Source organism: Neolamprologus brichardi, chromosome 16 (assembly GCF_056152115.1).
Source record: "Neolamprologus brichardi isolate AB-2024 chromosome 16, ASM5615211v1, whole genome shotgun sequence".
Lineage (NCBI taxonomy): Eukaryota > Metazoa > Chordata > Actinopteri > Cichliformes > Cichlidae > Neolamprologus > Neolamprologus brichardi.
This window is the reverse complement of record NC_142119.1, coordinates 28,826,273-28,852,081: the sequence shown is the minus strand read 5'-3', so window position 1 is coordinate 28,852,081 and position 25,809 is coordinate 28,826,273. Positions and strand designations below refer to the sequence as shown.

At 40.5% G+C, this 25,809-nt stretch overlaps 1 protein-coding gene across 4 annotated transcripts in view; it reads left to right on the top strand.

Moving 5' to 3' along the window:
- The window catches only part of sh3rf3 (SH3 domain containing ring finger 3), a 109,276-nt gene that overhangs the window by 69,690 nt on the left and 13,777 nt on the right, over window positions 1-25,809 (top strand). For 3 of the 4 annotated variants that reach the window (XM_087853028.1, XM_087853027.1, XM_087853029.1), the window contains exons 3-8: window positions 1,826-1,921; window positions 12,490-12,798; window positions 13,382-13,497; window positions 16,054-16,224; window positions 20,422-20,699; window positions 24,450-24,775. In XM_087853028.1, coding sequence (XP_087709154.1) covers window positions 1,826-1,921; window positions 12,490-12,798; window positions 13,382-13,497; window positions 16,054-16,224; window positions 20,422-20,699; window positions 24,450-24,775 — 1,296 coding nt within the window. The remainder of the gene's footprint in view (window positions 1-1,825; window positions 1,922-12,489; window positions 12,799-13,381; window positions 13,498-16,053; window positions 16,225-20,421; window positions 20,700-24,449; window positions 24,776-25,809) is intronic. The other variant, XM_087853030.1, reaches the window with a different exon arrangement.

Sequence of the window (25,809 nt, the reverse complement as noted above, 5' to 3'; positions counted from 1 at the left end):
TGACATAATTAAGACTGTAATATAATTGCCAAATTTAGTACAGTAACATGGTACACTACTATGATACTGAAAACTCTAACCTGATTACAATAACGTGTTGCTCTGTAAGGCATTACTCCCAACAGTGCCTGGATCCTAACCAGCTGTGTAGCATGGGTTCTTTTTTGCTTGTGGATCTGTGATTGGAGTGTCAAAATGTCTATTACAAATCCGAGCTTGCTCTCCAGTACTTCTAATGCGTTTGTGGTTGTGCGTCATCATAAGTGTGAACTGGAAGTGCATGAAAAAAAACATGTATTTCTGCTCTTTGTGGCCAAGCAGATTGTTAATTGGTTGGGTATCATGTTGCTGCCAGTAATGATGTCTCTATCTTATAACACTGTTAAGCTCAAATACATGTAGAACTGGCATTAACTATCCTCGGGACTTTTCTGTGTCAGTCTTACTGATCTTAATGACCTTCATCATATAAGAGGTAGATAATGTGAGTAGCCGATGTCAAAAATATCACTCAAATTATACTTTGAATAGGATGGAAATGAGAGAAGGCACTCAGTCCTTGAGCAGTGCGCGTCCAGGTCGGGCTTGGTGTAAACAGTAATTTGTATTCTCCATAATGTCGTGTTCCTCTGAGCTTATCATTTTTTTCCCGCTGTTACACAGGCCTCATTTGTGCTAGGACTGAAGGCTCGACACCTCCACTCTGTCTTTGCACTCTAAATGTGTCTGCAGCAAGAGAACAAGATAGTTTATTAAATTACAGTGTAATGTTCAGTCTAGTGTGGGCGTCTTAAGACCTATCACGGTAATGTAAAGTGTACACACGTTGTTTCCGACACACCGCTCTCTGCATCCAGGAGAACAGATAATGCTGGGGCATCACATTATTTTGATCTTTAGGGTTAAACTAATCAACAGGTTAACAACTGAAAATCATGCAAGACCATAATTCACACAGAGACACATGCCCCCGTGGAGTTCTGTATGCGTGTTGTCATGCAGAACCAGTGTGTGTGATATTGTTTTCTCAGTGTGAGAGGTAATTACTCAGTATGACTAATACAGAGTCATTTGCTAGCATTATCACTGCCATCCCATAACGGTCTAACCAAGACCTTTATGTGAGGAGAGGAGAAGCAGCGGGGAAAACATCATATATTTATTATATTACATGTGATATTATATCATATGAACAATGTACAGATGGAAGTGTACACAAAGGTACATATTTACATAAGTTGGTTTGGGTTGGGCACGCAGATGTAGAAAAAAAAGGAAAAATAGATGCATCAGTATTCACCTTAAGTTTGTCCTAAGGCAGTCATTTTAAATATTTCTGCAGAGTGTCATATTTAGCTCATTTTTAGCTCGCATTTGAAATGGGAGCAGCTCAAGTAATTTGAATTCAGTAGCCTGCTTGCAGTCACTAAAAAGGGTTACAGTTTGTAGTTAATATGCAGTGGCTTGCAAGGATGCCAGTGTGTCATGCTGGAATTGTATCAGTCCTGAGTTGCCGTTCCAACATAAACATAAACAGCCTTGAAAAATGTTGATTTGCCATTTATTAAATATATTTCCAGGGACCTCAACAAGGCAGCAAGGTATCACTTGGAATAATTTGATCATGCTTTCATAAGTAGCTCATGTTTTTTTAAAAAAAAGTCACGTCATTATGCATAAACGCTTTATATGCAAAGGCAGAACAAATAAACGTTGTTTTGTCTGCAGCATATCAAAAGTAGTTAAATGTCTATTGTTCTGGAAGTGTGGTATACGGTGTATACTTGTGTGTGTTTGTAGCTTCACTCATTTCCTCTCTCCCCAGGATGAGGTGCTGACAGTAATCAGGCGAGTAGATGAGAACTGGGCAGAAGGCATGCTGGGAGACAAGATTGGCATCTTCCCAATTCTTTATGTGGAGGTAAAATGACATACAAACACAAACCCACTGCAGAAGTGTCGATGATGCTGTAGCAAAACATCCGCTGTCACATCTATTGTCATTGCCACATTGCTACTTTTAAGAGAAGAGGAAGAAAATGCGATCTCCTTTTATCGAACGCTTGATGAAGGCTTCTAAAGTTAGTTTTGCATGTGTCCACTGAAAGAGTGATAAAACGCTGTTTGTTGTCTACTGTGGAATGTGCCGAACACTGACAAGTAGAAGCTTTCCATGTTAAAGAAAGAAGCTGACTGGTTCAGATTTGTTAGCGAGCGGAAGATAAATCAGTATAGTCGCCAGTAAAAAAGCTGAATATGTTCACCTTTACTAAATTATTGTTTCTTGATACCAAGTAGGTTTCAACTAAATTGCATTCCGATCCAGTTATAAATTTTACCAAAGGTACTGCTACTACTGTAGTCATTAACTCTATTCTTCTTTAGCACAGCTGCACTTTCTTCTCTGTACTTAGTGAAAGCATATCTCTTGTCTAAATCCCCTGCCAGTGGTAATGAGTAATCTATTATTTATTTTCTTTGGTTTTAATAACTTCACTACCATAAGTGCAGAGAGCAGGGACACACGGAGTGTGTGCTCACTTTAAAGTTAGGATGTGAGAGGAGATGGTTACATGTTCTTGGCTGATTAATGAAATGTTGTAAAGCCTCCAGCATTAATATTAATTAACACTGGGATTTCACTCTGAAAGGAGGCATATTGTGTGTTCATTATTCTCCATTAATCATGATGTTTGTGCATTGAGATTCCACATTATGCTTCCATATCAGGATGTTAAGGCTTGACCACTTTCAGACGGGCGACAAATTTAAGTGTCTTAGTGAGGGGCTGCGCCACCACAGCTTTGTATTGATTTGCAGTGACCCTTTCCTCTCAGGCAAGGCAGTCTGCCTTATTTTAGCTCGACCACAAGAGATTTTCTGGGCCAGACAATTAAAATACTTACGTAAAAACCAGAAAAATTGATTTTTTTAAGTTTAAAGAAATCCAAGTACTTTCTGAAAACATCCATTCATTTCTACTTAATGTCTTTTTTTAAACAATTTAGTAAAATTTTATTGATATAGCACCTTTCAAGATGAATAAGTGCTTTCCAACAACAATAATAAAAACCTAAAACTAAAGTGTTAGCCAAAAACAAAGCTGAAAAACAAGCAGAGTTTTTAGCTGCCTTTTAAAAGAGATCACCAAGTCCACAGATCTCAGACTCAGAGCGAGAGCAGAGTTCGGGGGCGCCACTGTTGCATAAGCTCTGTCTCCTATCTCCCTATTTCACAGTCACGTACGCTGTATAGCCAGCAGGTCCTGATCACATGACCTCAGGGACCTGCTGGGGATGTATGGATATAAAAGTTCACTGTTGTATGGCAGTGTTTGTCCACGCAGAGCTATAAAAGTCAAGTCATTTTCACTTAAAGTGAAGTCTGAAGTTGATGGGGAGCCAGAGCAACTGATTTAGCAACAGTGTGATATGTGAGTATTTAGAAGACTTAGTCAGAAGGCTTGCAGCGGCGTTGGAGACGTTCAAAGGAAGCCTTGCTAAGACAAGTAAACAGTAATCCAGATGTGATTAAATGAAGGCATGGATGACAATCTACACAGTGTGACACAGTGGAACTCTTGGCAATATTTCTTAAGTGATAAAAAGCGAGAGCGAACCAGAGAATCCAAAATGTAGACTAAGTCAAAGGTACCTCGATGTTCCTGTGTGAAGCGTACCTAGAGTTTCTGTTATCTTAGGTACAAATCAGTTGGGGGCACAAACAAGGACTTCTGTTTTCTCTCTTTCTGTATTAATAACCATTCATTCAGTGTACTAAATTCAAAGAAACTTAACAGCATCGCTCTTGTTGTTTATCCGTCTTTTTCAGCATGGTATTGCATGACATGTCCGATGCCTTTGTGGGCAAGAGTGCTGTAAAATTAAAAAGGATTCAGAACTCTGGTTTGGATTAAAATAACAGTTCCGAAAACCACTTTCGAGACATGATGCGTTCTTAATGATTTGCATGCCTCAGGATGCAAAATGCAATGGAAACTCCCAAATTAAAACATTTCACAACTTTGCAGGGCTTTTGAGTGCGTCAAATTGGTCGCTTTGGCAGGCCAGTTCTGGCCCAATAGCCATAAGTTTGACATCCCTGCTTTAGGACACAAACAGACCCTAACCATGCCAGCAAGAGCTCCCCAGCATAATAGCTGCCAGATCCTTTCTCTGTAGCGGCGAAGGTTTCATTTTCCTTTAATTTGTCACTTGTCTGTATCTAAAGAAAAGCACAACACAAACACATAAATACCCTCAGAAATGCAAACATAGTTTGTAATGCTATTTGAAACTTGGCTGAAGGAATCTTCTCTCAGTAAAATGCTGAAAACACCCCAAACATTCTACCTTCTTTCATAGTGCCATGGCTGTCAAGAGTAAAATATAGTTTACTTTAATCGCTGTGCAACTGAAAAAAAAAATAACTGGATCACATTTAAGGCTTTATGTTGTGGGGGGAAAAAAGCATTGGTAGCAAGTGTGTTTGCAATTTTTTATCTCTACGACACCACAAATTTGTAAAAACGCTGATTCTCGCATGACCTGTCCAAAACAAATGATGAAGTCTTCAGAAATGACAGGAGATTCACCCACACCAGAAAGAGCTTTTGTGTGTGTGATTTTCAAAACAGTGGGAGTGCCAGGAGTTCAGTTGCAGTGTAGTAGCTGCATTGTCTTCTTTATAAAGTCAAAGCAGATTTTTAATGCACAGATTAGAGGCAAGTCGCTGTAGGATGGAGTCATCCTATGTGCTGCTTTTTTTTTTTTTTTTTTACATTATATTGCTTTTTCTTGTTGATTAACCCTTTAAAACCGGTCGGAGCAGCATGCTCTGTTTTGCGTAACTATTTTTAAATCCCGGTAGCTCTGCAACCACGTGAGCTAGCGCAATAATTTCTTTTGCATATGAAACCTGAGGAGTTGTACTTACATCTTATACCATCAGCTTGCCCTCGGTCACAGTTTCCTTCCACATATAGCTTTGCAAAAACTGCATAAAAAGCGCTTGCAGCAACAAAAACATAATATTCCAGAAACACGGTTTGCCATCCGATCAGCTGTTCATAACACTTCCTACATTGGATTAGACGTCAGCACGAACTATCGCATGTCCGCCATGACCTGCCCGAAACCGGAAGTGACGTCATTTTCGCGGAAATGTAGTTTTTATCGTCCAGGCCTCAATGAGCCTATACTGGTGTTTTTAAAAGTTATGTTTGACTTTATGACTTTCTGTGTCGTTTCTGGGATGCTTAGGACTCATATTGCACTGCTGGAAATAGTTTATTTTGATGCATATGCTGCTTTTTTGCAAATTTGCACTATAATATTTATTTTCGTTTTTCCTGCAGTGTATAAAAATTGGTGTATTTCAAAAATAAAACTATGAAGGCACTCAAAATAAATTTCCTGTGGTGGGAAACTATTTTGTGCAACTTTTTTGTATTTACAGTTTTGAGGGATAAGCCTCTTAAATTTCTCTAACTAGAAATATATGTTAAAAAAACAAAAACGATTTTCAATTTTTTTGTAGTTTATTGCACTTTTTTGCAATTTATGTAATCACTATGCACTTAATTCATACATATTATTAAAATCTAGGCTGTAATGGTTGTATTGATGTATAGCAACTTGAAATGCTCCCAAAAATGGCACTACAGCATGTAAAAATATAATATAAGCTCTGGCAGACTTGGTTCTATGGTAGGTCTTAAAGGGTTAAAGCACATATTATATAAAACACTTAGTAGTACAACACAGCACATGTGTTACAATCAGGATCCATATACATGTGTATATGAAATCAGTGGTGTGTTTTTTCTCTAAACTTTAATCATACTGCTCTCTGAATCATGTTCATTTTTTCTCTCTGTCTGGGTTTGCAGCCTACTCATGCTTGTACTCTTGGCCACACAATCTCACACACACAATGTCCTTGAAATTAGCTAACAACTCTAGAAAAGGACTCTCTTAGGTGATGGTGGTTAAGCCATAGGCTGAGTCGTGTTGGGATACACACACACACACACGCACCCACACGCACACGCACAGGGGTTCCTATTAGATCGAGATGCATCAATAATTTAGCCCTCTCCATCACTCTCACACAGTGGGGGTGCAGGGGCATGTTGACGACGTGCGAGCAGACGGGCGAGTGCTTGATGTGTGTGCGTGCGCACGCGCGCGCGTGCGTGTCATCATTTAAAAGCCAATAAGGAGGACCCAGCTGGAGCCTCTGCCGATCTGTGGCCCTGTTCAGACCAGGTATTAACATTAATTTTGAGTGATCCAATCATAAGTAGACAGCTCCAGATTTTAATGCAACAAAGATGCAATAACATCCCATCACTCAGACCTCATTGAGAGGTGGTGTGAGCCACATATGGGCAAATTGTTTTTGCAGTTGCTACATCATTGCGAGCCACTTAAAAGGACCTTCTACTCAAGTGGCGTGCCTACCGCAGGTGCAAAGCAGCAGTGCGTCTGGCAGAGTCCTGCACTTGCTTGATTATCCACAGCTTGTCATTAGCTATTTGTTTTTGCATAAGGCTGTTGGCCGCTGGCTCAAGAAAAAATTACAGCCCATTTAGCTCATATTGTTGGGTTATAACAGATATTACTGGGATTTGTGGTAACTTTTTGTGATAACAGAAAGCAGATTTTTTTTTAAAAGAAGCTTAGAGTGAATTAGAAATGGTGGCATCAAAGTGTTTAGTAAAAATGAAGCGGTTTGAGGTGGATGTGTTTAATATCTCGGGTACTTATATTAAAGGGTCACAGCTGGTTTAGATTTGCTTGGAAATAATTGTGGGTAAGAGGTTGGTTCTTGAAGTCTTTTATACTATACAGATAGAGTGTGCATTTGCAAACGTTGACCTGTGCGTGACTCTGTTATTTGAGCTTGACAAACAGAAATAATATGCTTGTGTTTTCACACTCAAGAACCGTGTGGAGATAGATTCTAATGCCAGACATGAGCTGACTTAGTATACTAAGATCCCTGTGTGTCTGCCCTACTGGATATGAAGTAAATACCACTTCCAGATCACTTGCATTGCTGGTTGATGTTGCACCAGTTTGCACCAAAAGTTGTACCAACATTTTTTTTTGCCAGAAAGCTTTGAGTTTTTTGTTGGGTTCCTCTGCATTAGTAGATCTCCCCTAAAGGGAAAGGGTGTTATTTTTTGACACTATTCTTTTAAACAGCTTAATTGCATGGGAAGCCGTGCAGAGCCGGGTGCTCTAATCTTTTCATGTCAGTACATTTCACGTGTTAAGAGCCATGCCAAAATAATTAATTTTTCATTATATACGTGTTATCTGATAATGTCTGTAGGTCTTTCAGAGCTTATGCAAGAGTTTGCATCACCACTTCTCTATTTGTAATCTCAACTGTATTGAAAAGAGAATTAAAACAAGAGGACAGGAACTGTCTAATTTTACTGACTGCAGGAAATGTATCGTTAAATTTGTGATTCGCTTGATTCGGTAAGTTTGGGTGGATTTATTGGATGGTCCTGAATGTTTGAAAACAGTAGGGTGGATGATGTAAAGGAGTAGATATGCTTTGCATTTGAATATACTGTACCCGACATGACTTTGAGTGGATATATAATGAGTGGGCTGGTCTGTGTTGTGTAAGTTTGCAGCAGGAGCTGAAGGAGCTGATGTGGTTTCAGGTAGATGTGAGCTCAGTGTGCATAAGTTTGTGCTAAATGACTATGACTGATTTAAGTTTAATGATGGTAACGGGAGACATTTTGGGACTTCCTTTGTTTTGTTCTGTTTTTGTTGTGGAGAGTTTCCACTTTTATGTATCCCTGCAGCAAAAGGAAGTTGGCACATGTCTGCCACCAGTTCTCTGCGTGTGTGTCTGTGTGTGTGTGTGTGTGCTTGTGCTAGTACATGCAAGTGTCCTGCTGGCTTACCCTTTTCCAGTGCAGATATCAGCTCATCAGCTCGAGTCTCAGTATTACCCCTAGAGAGGAACTGACTCTCCAAAAGGCACACGTTACAGTTAGCTCAACACATAATAGATGACCTTGGAGATTTCATTCAGCCAAAAGCACCAAATGAAGAACTGCGCCTATCAAAACCTCGCTCTCTTTTATTTGACTCTGTCACTTTCACTCAAACACACGCAGACACACACCTACACACACCTCTGTCATTTAATGCGTCATTTTCAGTGGAAAAGCTGAAAGTGCATATGTGTCTGTGTATCCGTCTAGTTGTTGCATTCACAGACAGTAACTGGAATGTGTTTGTGTAAGTCACTTAGTGAAAGTGTTGGATGAATTCCTGACTGTGTGTGTGTGTGTGTGTGTGTGTGTGTCCTCTAGTCAACCTCATGAGAGCAAACTGAGTTATATCTGCAGCATCAATCCATCATGCTCATTAGCATATGATTTGGCTTTGATTAGCATATCTATTAAAATGGAAATGCAACATCACCAACACTGAACCCAGACAGGGCGGCCCTGTACACACTTTGTCTGAGTCTCTCTCTCCCCGACACACACACACACTTATATACCACACGTATCTCTCCAGGGGTTGCTCAGGGAATTTGTTGGAGGATGCCAAGGTTGACGATGTCTGTTAATGTATCAGATGTGTCAGCTTATATGTCATCTCTCTGTTCAGACATTTATTGTTAGAAACTCACTGCTTCATAGATATTTCTGAGCCCAGCAAGTTTTAAATATTCAGTCTGCTTTGATGACTAGAATACAAGAGTTAAAATTGAAAGGAGTTGTTCCTTTGGTGTTGTTCTGTGCCAAGTCATACCTTAATTTGGCATGAAGTGCCGATGAACTACAGTGGGGCAAAAAAGTATTTAGTCAGCCACCGATTGTGCAAGTTCCCCCACTTAAAATGATGACAGAGGTCAGTAATTTGCACCAGAGGTACACTTCAACTGTGAGAGACAGAATGTGAAAAAATCCATGAATTCACATGGTAGGATTTGGAAAGAATTTATTCGTAAATCAGGGTGGAAAATAAGTATTTGGTCACCTCAAACAAGGAAAATCCCTGGCTCTCACAGACCTGTAACGTCTTCTGTAAGAAGCTTTTCTGTCCCCCACTCGTTACCTGTATGAATGGCACCTGTTTGACCTCATCATCTGTATAAAAGACACCTGTCCACAGCCTCAACCAGTCAGACTCCAAACTCCGCCATGGCCAAGACCAAAGAGCTTTCGAAGGACACCAGGAAAAGAATTGTAGACCTGCACCAGACTGGGAAGAGTGAATCTACAATAGGCAAGCAGCTTGGTGTGAAAAAATCAACTGTGGGAGCAATCATCAGAAAATGGAAGACATACAAGACCACTGATAATCTCCCTCGATCTGGGGCTCCACGCAAGATCTCATCCCGTGGGGTCAAAATGATCATGAGAACGGTGAGCAAAGATCCCAGAACCACACGGGGGGACCTGGTGAATGACCTGCAGAGAGCTGGGACCAAAGTAACAAAGGTCACCATCAGTAACACACTACAACGGCAGGGAATCAAATCCCGCAGTGCCAGACGTGTTCCACTGCTGAAGCCAGTGCATGTCCAGGCCCGTCTGAAGTTTGCCAGAGAGCACATGGATGATACAGCAGAGGATTGGGAGAATGTCATGTGGTCAGATGAAACCAAAGTAGAACTTTTTGGTATAAACTCAACTCGTCGTGTTTGGAGGAAGAAGAATACTGAGTTGCATCCCAAGAACACCATACCTACTGTGAAGCATGGGGGTGGAAACATCATGCTATGGGGCTGTTTTTCTGCCAAGGGGACAGGACGACTGATCCGTGTTAAGGACAGAATGAATGGGGCCAAGTATCGTGAGATTTTGAGCCAAAACCTCCTTCCATCAGTGAGAACTTTGAAGATGAAACGAGGCTGGGTCTTCCAACATGACAATGATCCAAAACACACCGCCCGGGCAACAAAGGAGTGGCTCCATAAGAAGCATTTGAAAGTCCTGGAGTAGCCTAGCCAGTCTCCAGACCTCAACCCCATAGAAAATCTGTGGCGGGAGTTGAAAGTCCGTGTTGCTCGGCGACAGCCCCAAAACATCACTGCTCTTGAGAAGATCTGCATGGAGGAATGGGCCAAAATACCAGCTACTGTGTGTGCAAACCTGGTAAAGACCTATAGTAAACGTTTGACCTCTGTTATTGCCAACAAAGGTTATGTTACAAAGTATTGAGTTGTATTTTTGTTATTGACCAAATACTTATTTTCCACCCTGATTTACGAATAAATTCTTTACAAATCCTACCATGTGAATTCATGGATTTTTTTTTCACATTCTGTCTCTCACAGTTGAAGTGTACCTCTGGTGCAAATTACTGACCTCTGTCATCATTTTAAGTGGGGGAACTTGCACAATCGGTGGCTGACTAAATACTTTTTTGCCCCACTGTACATGTACATGTACATTCTTTCCTTGGCATGCTTGCAGGCTGCACAGCATGTAACAATGGGCTGCCATTGGCCGGTAGGCAGCACTTTAAAGACCCTTGCTTTACACTGAAGAAAAATGTGAAGAGGAAATGTTAGACTTTCACTGAGGTAACAAAAGTGAAATACTCAGGTTATAATGTGTATATAGTATTTATGTAAAAGCTGCAGGGTTTCCGTCTGAGTGAGGTGAAGGGAGGTTGAATTGCAAGCAACAGGTACTTCAGTAACAAAGAGAAGCAGCGTAAGCACCGGAGTAAGAAGAATTAATGAGCGGCAGATTCTTGTAATGATTGCTTGGATGACTAATCGGATTGTACAAGGAACGTGTGACAGTAAAACAACTTCACTGCCAGCTTAATCTACCTCAGAGCTCCATAATGGTCAAAAAAATACTAATTGTTCCTTTCAGTAATCCCATTTGCGATCAAATACGTGCTCACGTCCATAGAAAACACAATCAGATTAGTTCATATAGGGGGTTTTCCAACGCTTGGTAAGTATTGCAGATAATAACATAATATAATTCAATTTCTATGGAACACTCATTCTCATATTTTCACTACTTTTTTATGTCGATAAACACGTTTTGCTCCTTCGGTGATAATATGATACATACTGAGTACAGTATGAAACGGCAATGATCAGGACTACACCAACAAACTTCTTGTTGCGGGTCAGTGCCTGACCACAAATAATCAAGATTGATTAGAAGTACAGAGGTGCTTTTACCTCCTATACTGGTGCTTTTTCCCTGCACAGCGATCCATAATTTAGACGTCTAATACTTATATTATATAGTGTATCGCATGTGTAACTGTTATAAATCAGGATTTAATAAGTAAAATTATTTATCAGCTGTAAGGGAACCTGGAATTTGATACTTTGCACGCGTAATTTATTGGCTTATTTTTTTCGAATTATTTTCCTTCTTTACCTCAACAAAATGATGCATCTTCTCCTCTGCCAGTGAATCACACTGTCTGTAAACAGACCACAACCTGCGTCTTCTACCTTAAAGTAAAAAAAATAAATAAAGTAGGTGTTTCTTTCTCATCGATTTCTGGTTGAAAAAAAAATAAATAAATAAAATTGACACATTATTAAAATCCAGAGCTCTGACCAGATGTTAGAGTCACAGAGCCAACCTTTTTTTTAATCACCCAGTTAATGAGGTTTCGGATTCATTCATTTTGCCATGTCTTAAAAGGATGTTTTACCAAAACAACAGAAAAATGGTATTTACAAAAGAGTGCAGTGTCAAGATTGCGTGTAAAAGGTGGAAACTCTGGGGTTTTGCCACTAAAAGTCTTGCATACGTATTTCTGGGAATTCCTCTTTCAAGGTGCAAATTATAGGGAGGATAATATTTAAATCAATAGTGCAACGTAGGTGATTTATTGTGCACATAATTTCCTGCTAATTGTTCCAATATTTAACACCAAAAAGCAGCATGTCTCATTTTTTGTGCTTTATATTGAAATGAGCCGACTGCACCTGTGTTTAGAAAACAACACAGCTTTTGTAAATTACCCATACAGCTAACGACACCTATGAGCGCTATTTGGAGATGGCCTCCACACTCTGCAGGTCAGTCCCCTGTTTAGTGAATCAGGCTGATTGTGTCTTCCCCCCGAAAAAAAATTGTTTTTACTGGAAATACTCTGTAAATAAACATTTGAAACATTTAATGTACAAGAGCATCTATTGGTGAGAAGAAAAGGAGTAAATTCTGGCAAGCAAAGTGAATGCTCACCTTTCTGTGGGTTATTTGAGTATCTGTGTGTTTGAGCTACTGTCAGAGTGTTACACAGAGGGAGTCTCACCAGACCTGCTGTTGTAAGTGATGATTCTTGTGCTGCTGGTTTGAAAAGCTGCCAGCGAGAACAAGCAGCAAGAGAGCCACACAAACACACTTGAATGTACTGGAGATGTACTTGAACCACTCAGGTCTGAAATCGAACACCTGAACGTCTTCTCTCTCATAGTTCCCTCCCCCTCTCCTCTCCTCTGCTCTCCTCGCAGTTAAATGAAACAGCCAAGCAGTTGATGGAGATTGACAAACCTATACCAGCTAATGCACCGGGTCCGAGCTCTGAGCCGGCCCCGTTGGGCCCCTGCCCTTCCGGGCCCTCCCCAAGCGCGTCCCCGTCTAATGGAAACGGCTTTGGCCATCGGAGAGGCGAAGGAAAGAAGAACGCCAAGAAGCGCCATTCGTTTACCGCTCTATCCGTCAGCCAGAGGGCTGCCCAGCTCAACAACAGACACAGCATGGAGATCTCCCACCCAGTCCTCATCAGCTCCTCTGACCCCAGAGCGGCTGCACGCATCCAGGTGCATGCAAACGCTGTGATGTACACAGACCCCATAATTACAGAACGCAGCAGATCTTTTATATGAGGGAAAATCAGTTTGAGCATAAAAAAAATACTTAATTAGATGTAATGTGGCCCCATTATGTACAAGTACTATGCTTGTTTTGTATTTAAAAAGTGTATAGTGAAAATCACTTGGATTTTTTGTGCACTTTCTAGTTAAACAGTCAACAAATACCTTGCTTGACATATATATCTGCGGGGAACTAATATCAGCCAGTGTATTGCCCCTGCTGATTCCTTGGTTTCACCTCTAAGGCATTGCTTGCATTTCACAAATCAGAGTTCACTTCAGCCACTCCGTTACTCTAGATTTAATAACTTATTCCCCAATCACCTACCCGTCCAGTTCCATGTAAATAAAATCATTTCTCTTATTTACAGCATTTCACTAGAGACGCATTGCTCTTGCAAATACTGCCTCTGGTTGTATTCAGACGTGGGTTCAGTTTGTATTCTGTGAATAATACTCAGCATGTATACTGTAAATCTGCATGTGGGTTGTAGGCATTTTCATTGTATATCTTTCTGCATTGCTTTAGGATGCGTCTCCCCCAGGTCCATCTCCCTCCTCGGCAGGGGTGCTGGTGCCCCCCAAAGTGGCATCCATAACCTCTGAGCTGTTGGCCCATGCCAAGGTTCAGCTCCCACTCAACATGTGAGTATGCCTCAGTGCTGTGAGTTCACCCAGCTGTGACTTTCTTTTCTCTTTTTTCCACCTGCCCTGTTTATCACAGCATACGTGCGACTCAGATCCAAGCTTGATTTCACAAGCCGCCTGTTGGCAGCGTTAAAAATATTTCCTTTGTTGTGCTCTGAGATACTGGCCGTGTTCCACCACCTCTGCACATTCGCTCCTCCACTGGTCAATGATGAAATTCTCCCCAGAAAGTAAAATTGCACCTCTGTTATGCTTTTTTTTCACTTGTGCGATGCTTACGTCAGTGTTTCGTGACAAGGCTCTTAACAGCATTTTACTGTACAGGTTTTTGTTATTTCATTAGGATGACCATGTCAAGAGGGATGAGAGATGCACACAAAAAAGATTTCTGTCATAAAGATTATGACAAAAAGTGAGACTATGACTATCACACTAACATTGCATACATTGCAACATAAAAAGAGGTGTTATGCATTAGGATGTGCATGATAAATTCATTTATTGCTGCAGTTGGAGACTTTATCTTTACACAAACACACAAAAACTACATTGAATCCTTTGGAAAATTTAGGTGGTCAGCAGTCCTGGGGAAGTGCCACTGCTAACCTAGTTTTACCACATAACTAACCTACAAATTAACTAGGAAAATAAAGGTCTCTTCAAGGTGAGCATGTGCTTGTTCTCTTGTGCTTCCATTGTTGCATGGACCAATTTTGAGAGTGAGACCTTGAGGGTGAGGATATTTTTGGAAAGTGAGGACACATGCTTAGTCTGCGCGGCATACAAGGTTAGAATTAGAACTATGGTATAATAACAATGGACAAACATCAATGAAACTCAATATTCTTTCAAATTACAAAACGATAATAGCGTTATTTTTTCAGGGTGAAAAAAGAGAAACCTTTGGGCTCGAACAGAAAAACTGACTATTTAGTGTAAACCACAGCAAAAGTGTTTACTTTGGTATAACTTTTAAAGTGTCAGTGGGAATTGGGACATTTAGGGGGTTTGTTTTTTTATTGTATTATTTTGTTGGATTTATTTGTATCTGCTTGTTTGTTTTATTATTACTATAAATCATTCTTCAAACAAATAGCAAAGATATTGTGTTAAAAAAGAAACCCATACATTTGTGCCAAGAACAACATTACACCAGTGAAGATCTTCACTTGTATAGAAGTAGAAGTGTGTGTCGCGTGTGTGTATGTGTGTGTGTGTGATGGCCTGTGTGTGTGCTGTTTACTATTAACCAGTGTCCTTCCTGCAGGATGTGAGCCAAATACAGCAACATTGTCAGATTTAATAATATCACTTTCCAAGTAGCAGGTACACACTCAGACGTGCGCTCTCTCACACACACGCACACAATATGCACACGTGCATCCGGAGTGAGTTCATACTACTGATGAGGTCGGACGTTTTCCTCTTGACCTGGCAACTGTTCCTGTTGCCATGGGGAGACCGAAGACAGTCCCTACATCTGTTACCATGGAAACGGGAAGGCAGCATATATAGTACTTGTTTACTTTCTGGTATTATCGTCTTCTGTTGGAGTCTGGCACCACCCAACTATGAGTGCACTCCAGCACCGGTACCGGGATATCATGTATATGTAGTAGTTGTGGAACCCACAAAACTCAATATACAGTCACATTTAGGACATTTCAAAATACTACACTGATCAATAAATATGTGTGTAAACACATAAACCAAGACACGTATGGCAAAGTGTACCATTCACCTCTAGTGGTCACACTGGTCCTTCAGACAGAAAAAAGTGTTGTCCTGTAAAAATAGGAAGTATGCAAAAAAGGTGTTACGTCTTAGATATGATGCAAAAAATTGATGTTTTCTTTTTTAACAGTGTTTTTGTCGTCTTATAGTTCAAATTGTCATAACAGGAACTTGAAGCTATTGTAAGATCTGTCTAAATATATTCATTCTTATTTAGTACTCAACAACTGTACAACTGCATAACAGAAATTATTCTTAGACACATTAGTGGATAAGTAAAGGTAAAACATTATATCGTCTTGATGCATGCTCAATCATCCAGGGAAGTAAATCTCCAAAAGTTGATTCTGTTCATCTGGACGTAGCGTTTTGTGGGAGAAACGTTTCGTCACTCATCCAAGTGACTTCTTCTATCTCAGCTGACTGCAGGTTTACATTATAGGGCTGTACATGTATATATTTATTTGCAGTGTTAGGGTGATAATCATAGTCTCACTTAAACCAGTTATTAATAGTTGACAACTGTTCGTGTTTGCAGTCCCACTCCTTCCCTCTATTTCTAAGGGAGACAGTAATACACAGACATTAAATATACAGCGAAAACAGGTGATTTATAGTGGAAGGACCAAACAGCACTGCCTTATTAAAAGATTGAATTGCTGCTGTTCACTCGCATTAATCCACATGCATGCTTTAAGAAGAAGATGTCCAGTGGGAGTTTATAATTAGGTGAACAGTTGTTCAAGATTTCCTTTAGAGTTAAATATTTTTATTATATGACTCGCTTTTGCAATGCAACTTGTCACTTTTCTTTCTCAGATACCTGGCATTATATGCCTACAAACCCCAGAAGGCTGACGAGCTGGAGCTTAGAAAAGGGGAGATGTATCGGGTGACAGAGAAGTGTCAAGACGGATGGTTCAAAGGCACGTCACTGAGAACTGCTGCCTCTGGCGTCTTCCCGGGAAACTATGTCACTCCTGTGTCCAGGTGAGAGCGGAAAGTACTGCATGCATGTGGTTAAGTAGTGAAAGAAACTACCACTGCATGAACACTTGGCAACTTAGTTATGCAATGACAGATGTTGTTGAGATGTGTCCATCCATCCACTTGTCTGCTGTGGTAAAACTACAGTGTTCTGAAGACAGATAACAGAGATACTTACCCCGGGTGTTCTTACCTTGTTGTTTGATGTAAGCTAAATAAACTGGGGCCCCACACTGAGCATTTTTACTTCATTATCAAAGCTGAAAAGCAAAACAGTAAAGTGAAATGAAATGGTTGTCACAGCGAGACTTGATGCTCACCCTTGTGTCCATTTATGTTTTCGCTTCCTGCTGAGTGCAAAATCCATTTGAAGTCTAGCCTTTATTAAGGCAAGGCTTTCAGCTTCTGTGACTGAAGTAAAAGGCAATAAAAGTATCTTATGCTGTGCTACATCAACTTCACTTTCATCAATTTAATAGAGCCTATAATCTTTTCTAAATCCACATTACAACGAGCTGCATACAAGACAACAATTACTTAACAAGCAGATTTTATGACAGCATAAAGTTTATAGTGCACTTGTGGGTTCAACATATTGGTAAAAGTGGTCATTTACCTGGTGATGGCTTGTTTTTACAAACACCCAAATGGTGCATTATGTTTGATTTTTGAATTAGTCTTAGTTATGCTGGGCCTCAAAGAAGTAATAAAGGTACAATTAAAGCACCTTAGCTTTTAGAGAATTCCACCAGCTCTTATTATGACTGCCAATCATATCAGGGTTATAGCTGTGGTGATGAAGCTTAGAGTACAGTTAACCTCGTTCACCGAAGATGGACAAGTAAGTTCAACTGAATTTCTCCACAGTATGAGCAGAGGGCACATGAGTTAAATTTTTAATCTCTTTATGCCCTGTTAAAGCCTTTTTGCCCTCTTATTTTTTTAATGTACCCAGCATTGCAATCAAATCAGACGCACACCCCAATTTTGTCCTCTCACAAAGGCATTGTGAATGGTAGCATAGTTGTTGTAATTTACTGTGTAATTTTTTTGCAGTCATTACTTAGTTGCAGACTGAAATGTGCAATTTGCCCGGTATTATGGCATGGCAATTGCACATGTGTTTCTCTGCACTCAGACTGCCTCTCGTCACAAAGGCACACCCAAAAAGGTAATTTTGGGGGGCTTTAGTTGGAGAAAGGTGCAATCTGTGCATATTATCTCCAACGTGGCTACAAAAACCACCAAAATGATTAGGTCGAGCCAGCACATTTACCAGAAGTATGATCTGGGAAGCCATTGCTTGGAGGGAAACTGTATATTGCTGTGAAGACAAAAAGAAACAAAGTGTAGTTATGTTTGAGTGCAAAAATGTCTTAATCTTGATCTAATCCATTCTTAATTAATTCATTTAAATTATATGTTGTTACGTGAGGATTAAATTAAATACATCATAAAATTTAACCAGTCCGACACTACTGGCTCTACCGTTCTAGTGTTTGGCTTCCGCAGCCTCACCGTAGATCATTGCGACTGTCGTCATTATTATAATTACCATCCTCGTCGTTACTTAGTAGTACAGCTACTTCTCGTAGCTGTCCAAAACAAATAAACCAGTAAAAATGGTGTGCTGAAATATTTTGCAACTTAATTACCCTCATTATTCCCATATGCATTAAAACATTTTCAGTTGCTTTATATCTCATCTGTATTCCGCTCCATGATGCAGTCAAGAAAAAGGAGAGAAGAAAACGAAAGCAAGGCACAGTAACAGTAATGGAAGAAAAGAGAGCCAAAAAAATGAGAGAGAGGAAGGTAATGAGAAGCTGGAGAGCATGATGAGGCTATGCAGGATAAACAGGGGAAGCGAATGGAGGGAAGCAAAATGTGAGAGGAGAAGAAAACGGTTGAAAGGGAATAGAATGGGTTTGACAAAGGAAAAGGTGAAGAAGGGGGGGAATTATGGAAAGAAATTCAAACAGAAGATGGCTGAAAGAGAAATTGACAGTGAGGAGGAGGAGCAGGAGAGAGAAGAAGGAAGAGAAAGCAAAAGAAAATGATACAAAGACATGAAGCGGGTGTAAAAACAGCAGGTGTCCTTCTCCAGTGGATATGAATGGCTGCTTCACATTTTGTAATTATGCAATCCCAAGAAGAGAGAAAGAGAGAAAGACAGGATGGGCGAGTAATCAAATGAGAGGCAATTTGTTATTTTTACGCAAGCATACTCTCTCCCTCTCTGCCTTCCTCCCTCCTTACACCCCCCCTACCCCCATCCCCCTTTGTCTGCAGTGCAGCTCAGAAATTTCTCAGTATGATAATGAGAAGCTGCCAAAGATATGCACACAGAAACACACTGACTTGATCAAACACATAAATGCATGTTTATTTTAGAGCTACACAGGTGGCCCATACTGGCAAATTTAAATTTCACTTTGAATATTTGCCTATTTGTTGTGGAATTCATTATCCTGGTTAATGCAAACCGTGAGTATACATAACAAATGCATGTGATTAAACATAAGACTCCCAAGAAGCCTTTTGATTGTTGTGCTGCCGGATTAATTTCCGATCTTGAACTCATACTGGGGGGAAAAAAATCCTCTTTTGTATGAAATCTTCAAACTTACTCATAAGCAAGGCCAAAAACGCCTGCTAAAAGACCTGAGTTAAACCCAGCACACATTTTAAGCAGCTGAATTTAGTGTGTCGAAGAAACAGTGGATAACTTTGCAGTTTCTTTTGGCAAAAACACACACGGGGAGAGAAAGCCATAACTCTGTATGTGTCTGACGGGAAGTCGATGGGCAACCATAAGTGTGTGAATACCGCTGCGTCAATAATGTTCAGCTCACTGTTCTGCCATTCAGCACTCTGCAGACAGAAACATGAGCAGTCTGCAACCCCATATATGTTACAGCAGGACACTTTCTCGTGCTGATCCACCGGTCAGATAATAGTACTGGAATTTTTCACTTTGACAGAGGGTAATAGTACTGACAGGGAAGCATGCAGATTTTAATTTTGGATTCAGTACTGGCTCATAATTAACATTTAACATAACTTTTGATGAGTTTATTGTCTCGGTCGCTTATTAAGTATGATATGATGTTTGTTTTTTCAGTTATATTCCCCATTGTGCTACGGTCTCACTAGGGAAAGCAGCGGTTAGAGACTGCAGCATGACCAAATTACTGTGACTGCGTGCAATGAACTTAAAGTCTTGTTGCCTTTGAAATGGTTGTTTCAAAGAAAGGGACCAGGTCTGCAACCACTTGTAGTCAGCTGCTGTCTTTAAAGTGACTTTGATGCAATAAGATTGTGATAAAACTGCATTCACTATCAATCTGCTACCAGTCTATCAGTTTAAATCTGAATGGGATCACATTTGCATTTGAATGCAATTAATTTCTGATAATATGGCAATTAACTGTGATTAATTAGTGAAAAAGGCAATTCTGTTATCTGTTAACTAGTTGCATTTATCGTTCACCAGAAGGCCAGAATTAGTTCCCAGAGTTGCTGCAGGTTGGTAAGGACTGGGGTAGCCATTTTTAAAGACTTATCCCTCATTTTTTTTCTGTTTTTACTTTAAATATGGCTAACTTACAATGGAAACACCATGCTGTGTTAAAGAAGACTATCGCTAGAGACCATAAAAAGGATGTTAACTAAACTAATATATCATTGGGTAAATCTGTCCAATCAGATTTTCCTTTGCAATGGTAGTATGTTTAGGGCACTTCCACACTGGCTTTACTTTTCAAACCAGAAGCTATCTCCATCTTATTTTTATACATGGAGATAGCTTCTGGTCTTGGATTGTAAAGCTACTTTCTCAAGTCAGCTTGAGATGAATACACAGCTGGAGTTGACCACATTAAAGTGAGGTTTTCAAGCTCTGATTTGCTACTTAGCATTAAATGCGTATTTGAGTTACTGAGCAAATAAACAGAAGAGGACTGTCAGGGGCCAGTGGTACATCAAATTTCAAGGCAATATGTTCAACAGTTTTTACTCTAAACCACTGAAATGAATCTTAATGTGGCACTAGAAGAAAAGTCACTGTATTGAAAGAGACTGATGTTTTCAGAGCAGTAAATGTTAATGGGTCACAAGTAGCGTAGAAAGCAGTTGTAATTAAATGATAAAATAAATTTAATAAAAAGTCTATATCGCTTTCACCTTTTTTCGTTGAAGGGCTCCATTTGGAGTTGGTGCTACTCGGAGCTCGTGTTTGTCCAGCCCAGGAGGAGGAAGTGGCTGCAGTCAGGTGGCAAGTAAAATCTTAGACCCCTCGTCTCCAGGATCCCCGGGGCCCTCTTCGTCCCGTCCTGGCACCCCACTGGTAAACTCAGCCAACGCTGTTAACAGCATCAGTCCCGCCTCTTCACCACAAACTGCTGCCGCCCAGCTGAAAAACTGCCTGCGCTCCAGCCAGCATACGGTCAACCAAGCACGCACCTCAATGCAGCTGGGTGAGCAGAAACATTTTAAATCTATATGTTTCTACTTGGTCAGAAGTTTTCCTCTTGTGAGAAAAAAAATTACTAATTGGATTTTAATGTACTAAACCCAAATATAACAATTAAAGTAGACATCATATCTGTTTTCTTGTGCTTTTGTTAGCTTGTCATAATGACAAGAGCTGTTCTATTCTATTCTATTCTAAACCACCTTTCTTCATTATGGAACAATCTATAAGCCAGAAAAAGGTCTATATACAGCAGAGAACAGAGCATAACAGTGTCATTCCCCTTCATTTCGTAAAAGCAGCTGTACTGAGCCTAGCCTGCCAGGCCAGGTTAAGGCTACTGCATCCAGGTGGGATGTTGTGACGTGTGAGAGAAAAAGTCACATAGATGTATTGCTTTAATCGCATGTTTATTTTTCTTTAATGCAGGGTAACAGCAAAGGAGATGTAATATGCTTTAAAAACTTTACTTTGCAGCATTAGAGATTTCAGGCTAATAGGACTGTTAGTTTCAAGTTCAGAGTTAGCAAAAAGCAAATGTTTGACTAACAAACTGACACAGGCAGTATGTTCTATGATCGGTAAAAGATTTTACTTTGATGATAAATCAGTTAGTCTGAAATTGACGTATACTTCTGAGAAACAAAGAATAAGGTTTTCTGCAGGAGAAGGGGAAACATTAAAGCCTCTTTAAATGACAGATGACTGAATCTTTGCTGCAAAGAAATATTCAGTAAAAAGAAATCATACGGGGATGTGCAGTATTTTTACAGTTTTAATGTGCTTCAGTAAAACTGCTCAGCAGCAGCCTCCAGCCTTAAAGGAGCCAAGTCCAGATTATTTGGGGTGCTATAGCATTGTTGCGCCGTAGTCTTTGATCACAGAATAATGGAATATTGAACAGTCATTAATTCAAGTAGCTACCATATGCAGTTTTACAAGTAACCTCTTTAATCTTCAGCTTCTTCCATGTTGTTAGTCATGTGCTGATTGTTTTTGGCAGCAGCTAAATAAAAGCAAACAAGAAAAATGTGCCTAAATAAATGAAACCCAGTTAGTATCGTTCACATAGACAAAATATCCAAAGGTATGTGCACACTTGGCTTTTAAAGTATATTGTGCTGGCAAGCAGTTGTGCAATAATGATGAACAAAGTGCACATATCCACCCAGGTTTTCCCAAACCAGACAGAGAAAAACACTGATTTAACAGCTGGTGATTTTTTTATTATTCAACATGATAACCAAGGTTTCTTTTTATAACCCTGCTTCGCTTTAATACATTCATAAAATACCCTCATCATCTTTATTAGGTACGCCTTGCTAGTATTAGGTTGGTTCCCCCTTTGCCTTTAGAACGAACTAAATTCTTCGTGGCATAGCTTCAACAAGGTGAGATTTTGGTCCACATTGACATGAAAGCGTCACACACTTGCTGCAGATTTGTCGACTGGACAGACTTGGTGTGAATCTCCTGTTTCACCCTGTCTCAAAGGGCTGTATTGGATTGACAAATTGTGTCTGGAGATGCCATTTGAGTACAGTTAACCCGTTGTCATGTTCAAGAAATCTGTTTGAAATTATGTAAGCTCTGTGACGTGGCACATTATCCGGCTGAAAGCAGCCAATCAGAAGGAAGGACATGTCATCCTAGTAGTCTGTGGGGTTTGAATGATGCTCTTCTCTGGTCTTTTGCTTGAAAGTATTCTGTTTCAAGGTTTGCCATGTTGTGCCTTCTGAGATGCTCTTCTGTATACCTTGGTTGAAACCTGTAGTTCGTTGAGTTACTGTTGCTATCCTGTCCTCTTGAAGCCATCTGGTCTTGCTCGTCTGATCTCTGGCACCTGCAAAGCATTTTCAAAGAACTACCGCTCACTGGATAGTTTCTCTCAGGGAGTTTGGTTGAGAGTCTCTTAAATCACCTTTCTTCCCCATTTGGATGTTCAGTTTGAACTTCATCAGGTTGTTTTTGCCACGTCTACAAGCCTAAATGCACTGAGTTGCCTGCACGTGATTGGCAGATTAGATATTTGCGTTAACAAGCAGCTGAATAGGTATACCTAATAAAATGGCCCAGAGGGTATGCTGTGGGGTAAATATAATGCATTTCCAACAATCGTATCGTCTGTATCTGCAGCATGTTGATTGCAACCGGTTGCAGTCCTCAGTAAAGCAGCAAAACCTAAATATAGACACTAAAACATTTTTGTTAAATTTAGAAAAAAACACATTATTTAATGTGTATCATACACATACACTCGATCACTGCATTTTACCCCATAAACCTTAAGGAACAACACTAAAGATGGGAGTTTATGTTCAGAGAGGCTGTACAAGAACACATTGTACCTCAGCTGGATAATTTAGCACAATGTCAGTGTTACTACATGCACTCACACATAAAGACACTGGACGTCTGCACACAACACAGAGACATTTCTAAGCACTCTGATCATGCAGTGTTACTGCTTTTGCCAGAAGCACCCTTACACACAGTTCCCAGAAACACACACAGCAGTGTCCATACAAGGTCTCGATCACATCAACCTCGTTCTCTCTTTGAATCTTTGCTTTCTCCCTTTGAGAAAATAATGGTGAGTGTTTCATTTGGGAAGCTAAAGAGTACACACTGTGAGGAGACAGCCAAGAATAACGCGCATACACACACGAGCACTCCCACGTACACACGTACACACAAGTGAACACACAGACTCACAAAACACACAGCTGAATGACATCACTGTGCTTTTTGTTTTATGGAGGCGTAATGACAGAGCTTCTCCTTTCGCTCTGTTTTTCTCTCCCTCTCTTGCGCTCCCTCTCGCATATATGCGCACACAAACGCACGCACGCACACGAACATGCACACACACGCATCTGTTCTCAATTACAAAAGAAAGTATGCGCATAGCTCTGGCATTCTGTGGTTTTTCACATGACCGGTACACCTCTCTGTGGATTTCTGCCTCTGTTCTGCAGTATAGAAGAGCAGGTGGCTAGCAACCATACGTGTCCATTTGTGCGTGCACATGCATACACAAACACACTCACATGCTTGCCTGAATGTTGTCGTGGATTTGTATATTTGTGCACTCTATCTATTCTCTCAAGAACCAAATGTCCCTTATTTCAACTAACAGCTTAACTCAGGCCTAATAGTGTTAAATTGCATTTCCTACATTATAAATTTAATTAACATAATTAAAAATGCATGAAGTAATACATTATAATGACTATTATCTTAGCTGTTGGACAAGTTGGTTTCTAAACAGACATTATAAACTTGCAGTTTTGGAAGACTTCTCATGTAGGAACTAAAGTGGTTACAACTTCTTTGCATATTTGCACCAACATGGGTGTTGACAATCGGCTGACTGTACTGCTCCTACGTTTTCTATCCTGTGCAAATTGCACCAGAGCCTTGGACACAATAGTGTATCAAGTAATTTAGTGTTAGCAAGTATATGAGGAGTATCAGGAGACAGAGGGGTGAGGTAGCACGGGTACATCTTAAACAAGCTAAGATGACTTTGAAAGTAATAATGATGCTAACTGCTTACAGATACAGGCAGCCCTATTATTTCCGAGACACAATTTTAAAACCAGCCCTCTCCTGCAATATTAAGTCATTATTCAGTGAGAGTCAATGTCAAACCACTGATTTGTTCCCTCCAGGGCCTAATACCGAGTGACGGCTGCAGTCAGTGAAGGCCTCTCATTTATACTAATCCACACTGCATCTTTGTGTCTTCCAGTCCACAGTCCCTCTGCTGCAAGCCCGGAACGCCCCACGGTGGCCATATCTCCCCTTCGTTCTCAGAGCTCCTCCCCGTCGCGCTGCCCTGGCCAATCGGGTCGTCCTCTCTCCATGGTGTCTCCGGGACCCAGCTTAGGGCCCTCGCCCCTCTCTTCCCCGGCTTCGCGCCCCATCCTCCCCCTCTCCTCCCCTCTCTCCTGCCTCACGCCTCCGAACGTGTCCGCGGTGCTCCTCAACGGAGAGTCAGCCAGTCCACTGCAACCGCCATCGCCGGGCCCCTCGCACACCCCAGCCCAAGGCGTCCTCGCGCCAAAAGCAGAGAAGGTGAGGCTCATTCTCGCTGATAATTCTGAAGACACTTTACAGCAGAGAGCAAATATTATTAGCTTGTTTCAATATTTGTCTTTTTGTACAAACGTTTGCCATCAGATTTTGAAAAAAAATTATTGGATTTTGTGAAATTACAGCCACAAGGACTTTTCCTCTAATGGAATAATTGGATGTCTTACATTACAATATGGCTTTCATTATTTTCTTCACATATATAATTACAAAACTGAACTGTTTTTGTGGGAATTAGGTTCTATGAGAAATGAAAGTCACACCTCTTAATCATAAAATAACTATAAATGACTGCATTTATATCAGGGCAAGAATATTTCATATCTATGGACATGAACACAGAAAAATATACCAGAATTACCAAAATTATTAATGAAAATATTCACAGAATCGTTTTTCACGGCTGGAAATTCAACATGGCAAAACTCATCTGTCAGTTTGTGTCTTTTGCCTGCACCTAAATTCCCTCATTTCAGACCGCCCAGCTCTTCTCATTTACACGGATAGTAACTGAGGGAACAAGTAATTGGTGCCACTTCTACTTTTATGTCTCCAGACATTATACTCCTCCTATTAATACTCATCACATATAGTTTAATTAATGTTCACACCACGCGAGGAGAAAATGTGTTTTGTCTTTCACCTTTCACAGCTAAGTAGGTGTGAAATCTGTGCTGTGTATGTCCTCTTCCTCGGTAAGTGTCATTCACCCAGGCAGCTGGCACAAACTCTGAGTGCCATCCTATATGTTATAAGAACCGCAGCGTTAAAGCTGTGGATGTTAAGTCGGGCGGCTTTGACAGTGAATGATGGCACCGAAAGCTCACATCTGTCTCAGCTCCATTTGCTTCACTGTTGGCTTCACTGTCTGGGACAGCTAATCTAACTACGTGGCTAGCTGACAAACAGCTCATTGACTATGGAACAGCAGGCAGAGGCCTTGTTGACACTGTCACACTCATAGATGAAATGCCTCTCATTTTTTGTTAGGAGTTTGTGTTCCACATACTAATAAA